Source organism: Hoplias malabaricus, chromosome 8 (genome assembly GCF_029633855.1).
Source record: "Hoplias malabaricus isolate fHopMal1 chromosome 8, fHopMal1.hap1, whole genome shotgun sequence".
In the NCBI taxonomy this organism is placed as follows: Eukaryota; Metazoa; Chordata; class Actinopteri; order Characiformes; family Erythrinidae; genus Hoplias; species Hoplias malabaricus.
Window position 1 is genome coordinate 29,782,756 of NC_089807.1, and position 15,546 is coordinate 29,798,301.

Below are 15,546 nucleotides of genomic sequence, written 5' to 3' on the forward strand. Positions count from 1 at the left end.
GAGAGGTGAAAAAAGCCCTGCAAAAGCTTCTTTTATCTACACCCATTCTGTAAAATAACAGAATGTAGTCCATCTTTTGCTTTTCATATGTTGTTACCTGCTTTATTTTTTCAGCATCAGGACCAGCACAAAGCATGTAATATTGGGTGGTGGATAATGATGTGGTGGTGGTGTGTTAAGCAGCCTACACACTAGACATGGCAAAACAGGCGTGGGAGACACATACACATGCAGATCTTGTCAGTCTAGAAGGTGTGTACATGGCTGGAGGAGGGAAAGAATTTGTATAGTTTGAAATCCAGCAGGAAAGCAGGCATTTGACATTAAGACTTTAGGCTAGTTGTTGTGCAACACTAAGCTGACATAACAGATACAAAAACACACTGTGCCAGGCAGCTACACTGTGAATTTTTCTTTCCTCTGCCAATCTGGCATCATAAAGAACTGGGAAAGAATATACTGCTTAGTTTACTGATTAGCATTTCTCCATCTCCATCTTCAGCCTGTGCCTGCCCTTCCCCATTTCTACTGGTTTATATCATATCAGTATCTGTTGCAGCAGAAGTTGAAATGGTTTTAACTTTTTTTTTTTTTTTTTTTTTTTTTAAACATACAATGGACCTAATGGAGCTTCAGTACTGTAATGAATTCAGGGACAGAATATCTAACTCTCCATTAGCCTGTAGCTTGTAAGCCCACATACACCTTGTTTACACTGCTCTGGTGCGTCAAGGCAGCGTGTAGTATGCCATTTGGTTTCACTGGGATTCGTTGATTGCGTCAGATGCTGCCGTGCAGTGCATGACCGGTCTGGCATGTCGACTCTGGGGGATTCAATGCTGCAAAATGTTTATGCAAATGAATTAATCTTATGCAGTACATCTGTCCCATTAGAAAATAGTTGGGGTTTGCGCAAGTGTCCACAACGCAATGTGTGAAACTTTTGTTCCATTTTCCAACTTTCCAATAGAGCATTGAGGAAAAGCTTATTACCGTGGGTTTAGGATTCCCTGTAGATTTTGATCTGTCCCAAAATTACAGGAAAGGTTGCAGAGTATGCTGGAGCCTCAGATAGGTTTTGATAGCACATGATTCCAATTGGATGACAAAGGGAACATCTAGGCTCACATGTGGCCAGCTGATGAGGGGGAGCACATTCTTATTTGTTACGCCAAAGCAGCATAAATATAGTATTATTGGGTGTTGTGCTGGTAAGATTTTTAAACCATCAGTGTCACTGCTGGACTGAGAATATAACAACCAAATATATCCAGCCAACAGCATCCTGTGACCACTGATGCAGAATCAGCTGAGCTACTTTTACTGATTTTACATCTGCAAGGTGGATAAACAATGTAGTTTAGAATGGGTGTCTAGACTGGGTTGTTAGGGAGCGCAGTGTTTAAAAACCCCAGCAGCACTGCTGTGTCTGATCCACAAATGCAAACTTAACACATAAATATGCCACCACCAAATAAAAGAAACTGCACGGCAGAGAAAGGTCCACCATGCAAATAGCACCTGCTATTTATGCCTTTATGGTCAATAAAGCTGCTAAAATGCACATTGAGTGTAGAAATAATTAAATGACTTTAGGGTTATGGCTGACCTCTATAGGTTTTTAAGCATGCTGTGTAATTTAGCTGTTGTTAATCACAATAGAAACCCCTTTCTTAATATGCACACAGGTTTATGGTAGGAGTGTTTGTTTGTTTCCCTGCAGTCTCATGACTTGTATCTGTACCATTTGTTGCTTTCGCAGGATGACAGCATTCTGAAAGAGATTGACATAAGCAACCATGTGAAAGAAGGCTTCGAAAAAGCTGACCCCTCTCAGTTTGAGCTTCTGAAAGTACTAGGACAGGGATCCTATGGGAAGGTAAGGACAAAGTGTTAAATATATTTATTCTATTTTGATTATTTTTTTTTTTAACATTCTACACATTTAAATATATCCCCCTATTCAGTATACAGCAGTTTAACCCCTTCCATTTGAAATTTAACTTTATAAAGAGCAATCAGCCTTAACATTTTTTAAATTTCATGATACGTGGCAGCCAATTAGAACTGAAGTAATTTACATGTCTCCGTTATAAGCCAATTAACTATTTAATTTTTCAACTCAGTTTGGAAAATGATCATGTAAACTTCAGAGGAGTAAAATACAAGCAATGGCTATGATATGGCATATTTATATACTGAAATATTGCATTAAAACATTTTCATTAATGTTTTCATTAAAACCCTTGCTTCTGTGGGTGTATATTTTTTTTATTATGTTTTTTTCCCTCCCACACAGGTATTTCTGGTGAGAAAAATCAAAGGCTCTGACACTGGCCAGCTCTATGCTATGAAGGTGTTAAAAAAGGCAACTCTAAAAGGTAAAATTAGTGCTCCAGTTGTGTATGTTACATTGTAGAAAATATGCCTCCTGAGCATGTGCAAGTGAAATGCAAATCTTTAAACTGGGTTTGTACAGCTATAAACACTGCACTTAGCTTTTTAGCAGTGCATGTGTTAACCAATGACTCATAACTGGAGAACTGAGGAGCTCTAAATCTGCTTTTTAAAGAGGATCTGAATCATTGTGGGATTAGCACCTGAGAGATCCTATGCTCAAGCACCTGGGCCATCCTGCAACGTGGCCACTTTTTCTGCAGGGCGGCACTTACTGGCAATTAAAAGAGATGATGTCCAGTACATATAGATGTACTTGAAACAAAGTACAAATATATTTAAAGGGAACATCTATGATTGTGGGGAAATGCAGTTTTCCCTTGTTGTTTACATTCAGAAGCTCTGCATTTTTTAAGGTGAAACAGTGTGTTTGTGGGGGAAAAAATAAGTGATGTTTGTATGTGACTGAAATTTAACTTAAGTGTAAGTTTTTATTAATTCTTTATTAATTAATTTTATAGAACTTTCTGTAATGCAGCTAGCCGTCTCCCAAATTTTCCACCTTAAGTGATTCGAACCAGCAAAAACAAGTCAAAAATATAGCCGCAAGCGACAATTCCCGGGGTCCAAGCTGTATTCGCTCGTAGAAGAACAATGTGCTAGCATATGAGCTGTCCTGAGATAGTAGGGGCTTTTTGGGCAGTGTGTGTAGTGTTTGTAAGTTGTTCCATGCTGTACTGGCATCTCTTTGGAGGTGTAGCATGAGATTGAGGAGTAGCGGATGACAGAGACAGCATAGAGCACAGAAGTCACTCTGGAGTTGCACCCTGGTTTCTCACCCTAATGTTCAGGACCCAAAAACAGCAGATATGATGTGGAGTTGCTTGTACTGCAGTCAGTCATCAGTGGACAGAACACACTGTCTGCTGCATGTGTTTGGTTGTGGACTATTCTCTGTCCAGCAGTAATCCTGAGGGATTTACAACTCCAACACCTGAGTCATACCTGCAGTATGGGTGTCCAGACAATTGAAGACCAGGGTGAAAGCAAGCAATCTTTGCAGAGCAAGAGCATAGCATATGGCATTTCCTGATACAGGAGCCACACTTTAAGATAGATTTTGTAGTGGTTTTAAATATAATCATTGGTGTTCTGGTATCTCAGTAGAGTAGGATTGTAAGAAGAAGGGGTAGTAGATGAGTGGGTGAATTTCTGGTCTGCAGACAGGTGAACGTGGGGCTTTGGTAACACAGAGCACAGAACTGACTCTGGAATTTCACCCTGGATTCTGACCCAATGTTCAGGACCTCCACAAAGCAGATATGATTTGGGTGGTGGATAATTCTCAGCACTGCAGTGATACTAACATTGTGGCAGTGTGTGTAGTGCTCTTATGAGTGGATAAGACACAGCAGTGCTGCTAGAGATTTTAACATCTGTGTCAACTCACTGTCCACAATGAGGTACACCTACTTAACTGGTCAAACTTATAGACATGAATTCAGACAGTAGCTCATACATTCTCAGCACTGTAGTGACACTGACATTGTGGTGCTATGTCATTTTGTATTGTGCTCTAATGAGTGGATCAGAAAGAGCAGTGCTGCTGGATAATTTTAAAACCTGTGTCCACTCACTGTCTACACAGTTACACACACATACTCTGTTAGTCCAGATTATAGATAAAAAAGGCAGAGACAGTAGGTCATACATTTTCAGTATATCTGCTTTGTATGTGTCCTGACCATTGAAGAACATGTGAAAGGGAGCAATGAAAGTATGCAGAGCAAGAGGTGCACCCCTCTCTGTAGTTTTAGATCTACAAAGTGCTCCTGTGGACAGTGGAGCTGAAAACACGGACACTGAAAATAAAATGAGGTGGTCATGATGGCATTGTTGATTTGTTTAGATCTGCTTTCAAATGTCTGTGTCCTCTGGCCCTCTCTGACTGGCAGGGGGAGGGGAGGGGGAGAGGTGACAGTCTGTGTGTGAGGAGGAGAAGGAGGGGCTGAGGGGGGATTCTGCATAGAGAGAATCTGCAGGATGAGATGTAACAGACATATATTTGATCATGAACTAGTGCTTGGATCAAAAGCCAATATGGACATATGTGGTATCATGAGATTCATAAGAACCTGAATTTGAATAATTATCAACAAAATGTGGAACTTTCATTACTGTGTGATTACAGCCTCTGCTTTAATAGAGCTGTGCAGCTTGCCTTTGAAACACTATAACTCACAAATGCGTTAGTCATATGTTATGAAAATGCAAAATCTCCTTTCCCATGGTCTTTGGAATATACATGTCTCATCTTGCTGGTACTGCATCTCTAGGTGGCAGTGTAATCAATTATGAACCTATGCAACCAGTTGTTGTTTAATTGTAGCGCCCCCTTTCTGTGCAATGCGGGCATATTTAGCAGAGTACTTCAGAGTAATGACATATATATATGCACCAAGTTGTGTTCGATTTAGGTGAAGTTTGTTGTAGTTATAGCTCAAAGAGTGCATGGAGCCCCGCCCATGCATATTTGTTAAATTACTGCCACAACAGCGTGTCAAAAGTTCAAACTTTTGTGAATAATTATTGACCTACTGTCTATACAGATTGCAAAAATACCAGTTGTTTATTGATAAGACAAATTTCCAGGGAGGAGTACGAAAAGCTCCATTTTCATATACCTGACTATTGTGGATAAACTATGCATTTTTTGACAATAGTTGCAATTGCAAAGTTGTAAGACACTATGCAGAGTATGCAATAAAGCAAACTGCTTGTCAATATGTTTATATTTCGCTGAGATATTCCATATTTTCATGTAGAAAATTTGAATTGCGCCCCCTAGTGGCTATCGTAATAGAAATTGTTATGTACTTAGGAAGTGCTGCCATGGACATACCATGCAAGTGTCATGATGATAGGACCTTGTTAAGGTCATGAAACAGCTGCTGAAATTTGATTGGTTGATGGCGGCCATGTTTTGTTGCATATGACATCATCGTCATAGAATCTAAGTCAGCTCATCACCCACTACATGCATACCAATCGGCATGTCAATTGGACAATCCTGTGAAGTGTAACAATTTTTTTGCTGTTATAGCGCCCCCTAGGCTTGCAGTTCCACAGCCAAGTACTTATGGCTTCCAGCCCTTATAGGGATCGAGCATGTGAAGTATCGTAACATTCGGAGAAAGCGTTTGTGAGTTATAGCTGTGTTTGTGTGATTTTTGGAACGTAAGCTCAACCCCTGTATTTGGGTGGAGTCTGGAAGCCAAGCAGAGATGAAATTCCAACTTTTTTTGAATAATTATTAAAGTTCAGGTTCTTAGGATTCTGCTGATACCACATATGTCCATATTGGGTACATTTCCAGAGACTAGGTCGCACTCAAACATATGTGCGATTTTGCATATTATGCAAATTAGATCAAAATCTAAGTAGGCGGAGCTTATGGGTTCTTGAGGCTTTTTTGTAGGGTCTGACCTGAGGAATTAGGGAAAAAAAGAATTTCGTCTCTACGCCACACGGGGTAGGAGATATAGGGAGCGACGCGTTCCGCGTCGCTATAGCGCCACCATCAGGCTGATCGGGCTGATTCTTTGCGCCTGAGTAGCGGGAGGGTTTACCACCAGTTGACCAAACGACAAGTCTGTAGGACCTACGGTTTGGGCTGCCCATCGCGTTTCATCGGAGAAGAAGAAGAAGAAGAGGAAACAGACCAAAAACAATAGGGCTCCAGCACTTGCAGTGCTTGGACCCCTAATTACCCACCCATGGAGCAGGAACAGAGCAATGTCCTCATCTCGGTTTATGCTTTTCAAGTTTGGAGTTCTCTCAGTTGTCAAAAAATGAATAAAAATTTTAGATGCACTGAGCAGAGAGTAAAGCCTAGCATACTAGACCAAGACAATTTGTTTTGTTTTGCTCATTTACATACACTGGGGCTTTGTAAACACAGACCAATTTCGAGCATGCAAACAGGCTGGAGACCTAGCAAATGGTCTGAAATGTATAAACATTGTTTATTGATTAAAATCGTTAACGTTACTTTTAAAGATGCAAGCAGTATTTTTATTGTTAAATTAATATTCATAGTTCACTTATCAGATGTATGTTCCTAACTTGCCACTGGTTATAAGTCATTTAAGCCTTAATTTCTCATCCTTTGCTAGTCTGTCCTCCTATGGCTTTTTACTAAATAGGCATTAAGTAACTGCCTTTTTTTTCATGTACTTCAGATTTAAAATGCCTGTTATTGCTCCATTTAAAAGCAATTTGAGAACAAAATGAGCTTTAGAACAAATGCTGCTTTTCCATTCATATTCCAATTATTGAGTCACACTGTAATCAGAATAAACAATTTCTCTGCGCCTGAAAGTCATTATGCTGATTCAGTGTTTGTTTCAGAGGCAGAATACTCCACAACCTGTCCGCAACCCACGTAACTTGTAACCATGGTTACGTCTCGTAGTTTTTCTAGCATGGGACTTGACTTCAGCTGTTACTTTTGTACAAGTTCTTTGTGTACTTGAGTGAAAATGACACCACTGGTGAAAATGACACAGACAGCAAGTGCAGCATTCTGTCAGGAACATAAGCAGAACTGTGCCAAGAAAGTGCTGAGCCAATGCCCGGAACAACCATGTAACTAGATTACACCAGCTTCCATTCGTGCTCAGCTGAGTTAGCAGTTTTAGTTGGAGTGGTTTTATATGGCCAAGATGCATTACAAATTTCAAAGCCTTGAAGCACATTCAGAATATTACAGGTATTCTTTATGCAGGTTGTATGCTGCTAAGATTGTAATTCCTGAAAAGGCAGCACTGGTTAGAATGCAGCATTATTAAGTAAAGATATTGGTCCTCAGCTTTAGTATGAAGCTCTCAGGACCACCAAAGGAATGGTGTGGTGAAAATTCAAACATACACAGTTTTCTTAGCCCATAGATAGATAAAACATGTTCTCGGTCTTTTTCTTCTTAAGTGGGGCTGTAAGGCTCTGGTTTGTAGTAGGGCTGAATTATTCTGGGCGTGCAATTACAATTTTTTGGACCAGTACTGGGCAGCACGGTGGCGCAGTAGGTAGTGTCGCAGTCACACAGCTCCAGGGTCCTTGGGTTGTGGTTTCAAGTCCCGCTCCGGGTGACTGTCCTTGATGAGTTTGGTGTGTTCTCCTCGTTTCCACGTGGGTTTCCTCCGGGTGCTCCGGATTCCTCCCACGGTCCAAAAACACATGTTGGTAGGTGGATTGGCGACTCAAAAGTGTCCGTAGGTGTGTGTGTGTGTGTGTGTGTGTCGCCCTGCAAAGGACTGGCGCCCCCTTCAGGATGTGTTTCCTCTTTGCGCCTAGGGTAGGCTCCTACCACACTTTTTCCTTCCACTGATCTTTTCATTGATATGCTTGGATACAGCAGGAGGGTGTCAATGACTGTCTTCTGGACATCTGTCAAGTCAGTAGTCTTCTCCATGATTGTGTAGCAGGTGTTTTGTGTTGATTATTCTAATTTTCTGAGAAAAAATTCTGGGTTTTCATTGGCTGTAAGCCATCATCATTAACATTTAGAGAAATTAATGCTTGAAATAGATCACTGTGTTTGTAATGAATCTGAATTTGCAGGGGTAGAGGTTGGGGGCAGTGGTTTAGTGCTATTATGGGTGTGTAATTGGGTTAAACTTAAAACCTAATACACCATGGTTGATGATTGAGGCTATAATAAAAAATGAGTGATAGGAAAATTCCACTCTTGTAAATTGAGATAAAAAAAAAAAAACCTCTCAACCCTGACTGTATTCACTCTTTTGTTCTAAAAATACATACCCAGAATTTTTTTCAACCTCCTCTAACCACATACATGTCTTCAGTGAGGCCAAATTGTGAAGGTGGTTTAGCCCTGTGAAGGACTGGCGCCCCCCAGGGGGTGTTCCCGCCTTGCGCCCAATGATTCCAGGTAGGCTCTGGACCCACCGCGACCCTGAAACGGATAAGCGGTTATAGATAATGAATGAATGAATGTGGTTTAGGGCAGTGTTTTACCTACTCTGAGAATTGGGCTTCCTTTCATTTTCATGTGCATAAAAGAGGCATTCCTTCATTCATTGTTTGTCCAAAGCCTACCTATTATCACTTAAACACAAGCCCTTATAATCATACTAATTACCTCCCAGTATTGTGTCCCTGAGACAGGAACACAGTCTGGACTGGTCTCCAGTCTGTCACTGGGCATCACATGCTCACCTAATCATTCACACACAAATATGAACAGTTTTGCATAGCCTTTTCACCTAACCAACATGTTTTTGGGTTGTGGGAGGAACCAGAACACCTGAAGGAAATCAAATCAAGGGGGAGTCTATGTCATAGCTTGTACAACAGCTGAATCTCAAATATTTTCCTCCACCCTATGTAATACACAGTTTAGGTCATACAGTAACATCCTCTGCAGAATAAAAGTACACTGTATGTCAGATAAAAACATTTATACTGGGCTTTAAGCTTCCATCTCCCTGTCTAACATTTAGTGCACTGTGTGGGTGCAGTAGTGTTAGTTTTATAATCTGTGAAGTGCACTATAAAAGGAGCCACATTTGCAAATGGCTCCAGGCAGGAAAACTACACATACAACGCTTACACGGTTTCCCACCTGGGTCCCTGTCATGATCAAATGATCCAAACTGATGTGATTTTACTCTTATGTATAATAACCACTTTTTTTTTCTTTTTTCTTACCAGTGCGGGACAGGGTCCGATCTAAAATGGAGAGAGACATTCTTGCTGAAGTGAATCATCCTTTCATAGTCAAACTTCACTACGGTGAGCAACATCTATTTATTTACAGAAAGCCAATGAAATATTAAAACAAGCCTTACTTTCAGGTCTGTACTTTGGAATTACTGACACATATTAATGCGACTGTTATTATATTGTTAGTCGCTATTATGGTCCCATGATATATTTGACATTTAAATATAAGCAGGTGTAATGTATTAATAAACAGAACAGCTACAAAAAACAGCACTCGCAGTATGTTACGATGACAAATACTGGTCATGAATAGTCATTATGCATCCCCAGAGTTGCTGTATAAATGGATTTTGTCTGCATGCGTCAGTCGGGCACATTTAGCATTCCAGCCAAGTGTGAGGCAAGGAAGAATGCTGCTTTGATGTGACAGTTGTGTTTGTTGTTTCCCGCAGCCTTTCAGACAGAGGGAAAACTCTATCTAATCCTAGACTTCCTCCGAGGAGGTGATCTTTTCACCCGCCTCTCCAAAGAGGTCAGTTCATCTGAGGCATGAGTTTTATTTGAAACTGTCTGCCAATATTATCTTATTATTAAAGTAATATAACAGCTAATTTTTTATAATTAATCGGGTAAAAAGGTAATAAATGCCAGAGAATGATACAAAATTTGAAATGCAACATGCATCCCTTGTGTATCTTTTTGGATGCTTCTTGGATCATGCTTGTCTGGATCTACACTCCAGACCAACGACATAGCCCTGGAAGTCATTAGACCACACAAGCCCTTCCACCATGATAAGACCCCGATCCAGGAAGGGTAGGTCGCAGTAACCCTCTTCCAGGCAGGGTACACTTAGCTGTAACTGTAGTACTCATATGGATGCTTCTTGGATTGTGTTCGTCTGGATCTTCACTCCAGACCAACGACATAGCTCTGGAAGTCATTAGACCACACAAGCCTTTCTGCCGTGACAAGACCCTGATCCAGGAAGGGAAAATGTCATTTTGACTAGTCGAATTTGAATTTGAGATAACTTTTAATACTAATTCTGCAGCCAGGTACCGGCAAATCACCTTCAAATCATCTTAGCAATTCAGTCTCAAAAATACAAAACACATTGTGTCCGGTATCAGTCCAATACGCAACACGGCTTTTAGCGTCCAAATACGAATGATTTTAAAGTATTTTATTTGACAACCCTAGTCTGCAGCGCAATTAGGGAAGTACCTCTGGACTTTAACGTTGTTAAATTTAGGGCACCTTCAAAAGCATTCCACAGTGATTCCCCTGCTCCTAACTGTCTGTGATATTAAGCTGAATTCACTGCTTGGGCAGCTTTTTGTTAGAAATTCTACATTAAATTTTGCGTAGTTTTTTGCACATTAAAAGTTGGCCCCACACGTCCTAAAACAACAGTGGCGGTGGCTTGTTCGCCTGCTCTCCACATTTGTGGATCAGGCTGCATTTGTATTCAGAATCCAAAACCCACGAGAGGAAATGAACAAATTCACGTCACGGAAAACACATGACTGACTCCACAAAGATTCAACAATTTACAAATAAATTTTAAATTCAAGACCTTGACTTTACAAATATATGCAATGTAACTTTAACAAACATATATGAGTGAGCCTGAAAGCGAGCAAATTTTATTTTCATGGTGTGCATTTTGCCTTCCATAATAATGCAAATTCAGCTTAGTCAAAAAGTGTAATTAATCATCTTTAGAAAGTTCTTGTGGTGTTGTGATCAATTTTTCATTACACCTAATAGTGTATTTTTGTCAGTTTTTGGGTTATTTACAAACACCTTAATTTTTCTTTTAAATGTGCAAATAATGAATTGATGTGTAAAGTGTAATTATAATTAAAGATTCAAACACTCTCCCACTCTTTTGTTATTTTATAGTAACTGTTGCATAGTATTAATATGAGAATCCTCCTAGCTTAATAATGACTTATTATTATGCTTTGTTCATTATTGCTAACATCAAAAATCATAGTCTTTAATATGCCTAAACCAAGACTCACACATGATTTTGGGTACATAACAATATTATCTCCAAGAACAAGACAAAATGATGCACTTGCAGCACATTTTCCTTGATAGAACTCTGGGACAATGGAAGTGATGAATAAACTCTTATTGCATGCCATTTTGAGACTTAATTTTTAGGTTATTTATTGTTAAGTAAATTAACAATTGGCATTTTAATATAATATAAAATTACCATAAACATACAAAAGAACAGGAGATTGTTTGAATTTTGAATTGCAATTATATCCCAAATATATACCCAAATAAAACATTTAAAAATTATTTGTACATTTAGACTAATACTGCAGGCATTTTGAGAATTGCCAGTTTTAATCATTTATTTATTTATTTATTTTTGTTCCTGTCAATAGCAGCATTATCCACAAGCTAATATGGTAACCCAGAGCTATCATAATCACTATATGATACTAGTTAGGGCTGGGAGACTCTGGACTCTGCTTTGTTGTTGTTGTCTATTTGTGCTTTTTTTCCCCCATGTCTTTTTTTGTATTTTTCCATACTTTTATCAATTATGATCACTGCAGTTTACATGCATGTTCTTTTGTTATATAATTGTTATATATATATATAACTATAGGTCTACTGTATAGTTGAGTTTTTCATGACCTCCTTGGCAAGAACTGTCAAGCTGAAAGGGTGAAGGTTATCATATAATTCCACTGAGAGATTAGCTCTGCGTGCTTGGAAGAGAACGTTAACTGCCCAGCTTACAGACCCCTGTGTTGTCTACAATCACCCTGATCAAAGGGGAAAGAAGGAGAGCCATACTATCCATTCAGAAAGAAGGTCACTTTCTGTGTTCATTGGGACTCCTGGCCATGGATGGCCAAAGCATCACTTTGAGCTCATGATTATAAGTCTTTGATAATACTGTCATTTGGAAGGCATAAGAGAATCATTTTGTAAAATACAGTATGGTACCGTATGTGTGTGTTTTACAACCATGACCCAGTGAAAAGACGATTCTCAAATGGAGATTTATAACAATATCAACAGTGGGTAATTAAAAGCATGTCTGACAGCTATTCCTCCAATGAATTGACCCACCTCTCTGTAATTGGTACCACCAGTCCTTTGCTGTAGGTCTCCCTAATAGACTCTTTGATTCGCCTGATTGCATCACACACCATTCCTATCATCCAGATCCAATAGAAAGAATATGATTCTAGGATTTGTGCCTTTCTTACTTCAAAGCTTGAATGAAAGGTGGGGCAGTAATAGAGCAGCTGATGAAAGTTACTCAGAGGTATATGCACTTGCAGAATCAACTGCAGTTGATTGAATATTACGTGCTTTGTCATCAATATATCTATTATTACCAGGAAAAAACATGTATTTACATTGTATTATTTCAGCAGTGCAATGATGCATGTATGCCTGTTTGTTTACTTGTCTGGAGGATATTCTACACTTGGCACTCTTGGTACGGTTGCAAATCTGTCCTCTGTCTTTTTATAGAAATATTCATTCTCCCTGAATTATACATAAAAGTGGTCTAAATTAAAATTAAATTCCAGAAGTCCTTCTGTTTGCATGATTATTATTGAGGGTTAACAGCTCTTAAACTGCTCCATGTCTGAGACTAAGCAACAATGCTTTTCAAATGTGCATTTAATCACTGCAGAGGGCACTTAATCTAAAGTGAAGTACAGAGTTAACTGGCCAAGAATAACTTGTTGCCTTGGTGATATCATAGGAAATGTTAAGAGATGTTTTCGAATCTCCCGTAACATTGAGCTTTCAGATGTAATGAGGATTGCTAATATTAGATGTTATTCCTATCCTCAACTGTCAAATCCTTGTATTCTCTTATTCTTGTTGGTAACCTTAACCTCTTTTTAAACAAAGGCTCCAACTTCTATGAACTCTATATATTTATGAAAATATTGATCGGATATGATTCTGATATTGCAGTGCAGCTAGGTATTCTTTTAATAACCCTAGGTTTACTTCACTATGCTATCTGTACCATCTTAGCATGTGCTTCAGAGACCTTGTTTACCCAGAATTCCTATAGGAGACCCCTTCTTTACTGTGTTGCCTTTGGTTTTGCACTCCAAACGGACCTCAGAGATGTAGCCTTTATTGCATTCTGAGCCCAAGCTGAAAAGTGCTGAGATTTTCAGCTCTTATGCGGTAAACAGTTCACCCCCAAGTGTTCCTTAAGGCAAAGCTTTCCTCCAGACAATGATTAATGGGAGCCATTGGCCATTTTCATTCCCCCAGCTAAATTGGCCACTCTTCTGTTTTTTATCAATACTAGCTTCATGGCTGGCAAAATTCTCGATTGGTCAGATTGTGAAAGCTCCTCTGATTAATTGGTTTTATCGTTATGATGCATTTATTTTTATATATATATATATATATATATATATATATATATATATATATATATATATATATATATTCTCATTCATTGCCTGTAACCCCTTATCCAGTTCAGAGCAACGGTAGGTCTGACGCACCCCCAGAACACACCCTGGAGAGCGTGCCACTCCATCACATGGCAACACACTCACACATTCATGCACACACTCACACCTACGGTTGCCATATCTACCAACCTACCAATTTGTGTTTTGTGAAATGTAGAAGGAAACCTATATAGACAAGGGGATAAGACACCAAATTTCACACATACATTCATTTAAGGCAGGACTCAAACCCACAATCCCAGGACCCTGGGGCTGTTTAACAGCGACACTGCTTTTTGTTGATGCTATAATACATGAAATGTATTCATGAAAGGCTTTTTTTCACTAAGTAAGAATCGACTCCAGTACACCTGCTGATTATGGGGTCTCCCATTAGCATTATTTCAAATTCAAACCCTATCAAAGTAACAGCTGTTCATTGGATGAACTCCGATAACTTAATATGGTGTGGTTCACAAATCTTGGTTTCATCGTCTTCCTCTGAGCTAAGGTATGCTTCAAAGGTGGTAGACGTGAATTAATTACTGCCTGTGGTGGAGTCAGTCAGCTGCCAGCAGCAGCTGCCTTGCTCCTGCCTGGAACTTGTTACAATGTGTGCAAGCCAATTTTCTCTTCTCAATATGCCACTATCTATCCCCAGATGAAACCAGTGCAGAGGCTAAATAAATCTCCCCGTGGTTAAAATTAGGTGCATAGGGAACTGAATGCAAACTCAGACAAAAATAAAATATCTCTCAGTTTATACCTATATGCTACAGCAATATAAAGAGTAACAAGGTCAGAAATGTCGCTTATCAAGGCTTGGTAGTAAACCTTCATTTATACTGCATAAGCCACCCTTTCCCATTGAAATGCTTTAAAAAAGGTCTGCTGTTCTGCTTAATGATTTTCAGCTTGTCTTCTTCCTGACAGGTGATGTTTACTGAGGAAGATGTGAAGTTCTATCTGGCTGAGCTGGCTTTAGCTCTAGATCATCTTCACAGCCTGGGCATCATCTACCGTGACCTCAAGCCTGAAAAGTGAGTGAAACTTTTAAAACATGCTGTATTATTGTAAAAACTTATTGTGCCTGCTTCCCATCTACCATGGACTATCATCCACTTCCATTTAATTGCACCTTATCCACAATGTCTCTGGCCTGACTGATTTCCACTATTAAGGTCTGGTTGTATAGATTTCTTTTTTTCTATCTGGGATCACTTAGTACCTTAATGTGATTTAGGTCAAGTGTGTGGTAATCACAGTGCTGATTATTTAAATGAACAGAAATTAAGATTTGGTATTATTGCTCATGGGCTCCCCTTGTGTTACATCGAGTAATTCACTTTTACAGCACTATCTTGAAATAGAGAATGGGGTGATCTTCAAAGGTTACATAGTGGTGGTTCTGCATTGCTGAGCCCAGAGGCTCTGTTATTTTCTATCACAAGTCAGAGAAACATCACATTTGCTGTAATTTTAGGGTAAAAATACAATTTAATGTTACTTTAATGGGCACATATGAAAAATTCACTTTTTCAATTCAGTAGCGCGTTCGTTTGGGGATCAGGAGCTTTTACCAACAAGCAAACTGTGAAATAAAACGACCACATCAGTTTTTTTTGGCTGCCTTAGAAAACGTGATTAAAAGAAAAGTTCTGATTTTGTGTTGCATCATATGTTAAGTGCAACCCCAGCACTGAAAAGAAAGAGACACAAACGAATATGGTTTAAAAGAAACAGAGGCTCTGCTGCTCTCTCTTCACTGAAATTGGTCGTTCTGAATAGGGCAGTTTAATCAGGGAAGAATGAGGCTGTTCTGTTAGAACCTTGTGGTATTTTGAACAAAATATGCAACTGATATTTCATTAAGAACCCAGGGAGCTATTTTCACCAGTTTGAAAGAGGATACTATGTGCCATTTAGGTATATT

The 15,546-nt window shown here is 39.3% G+C and overlaps 1 protein-coding gene across 1 annotated transcript in view; it reads left to right on the top strand.

Annotated features, from left to right (window-relative positions):
• rps6ka2 (ribosomal protein S6 kinase, polypeptide 2) overlaps nt 1-15,546 on the top strand; it is a 62,139-nt gene that overhangs the window by 23,268 nt on the left and 23,325 nt on the right. The window contains exons 2-6 of the mRNA XM_066678551.1: nt 1,763-1,879; nt 2,300-2,381; nt 9,130-9,210; nt 9,594-9,673; nt 14,547-14,653. Of these exons, the coding sequence (XP_066534648.1) occupies nt 1,763-1,879; nt 2,300-2,381; nt 9,130-9,210; nt 9,594-9,673; nt 14,547-14,653 (467 nt within the window). The remainder of the gene's footprint in view (nt 1-1,762; nt 1,880-2,299; nt 2,382-9,129; nt 9,211-9,593; nt 9,674-14,546; nt 14,654-15,546) is intronic.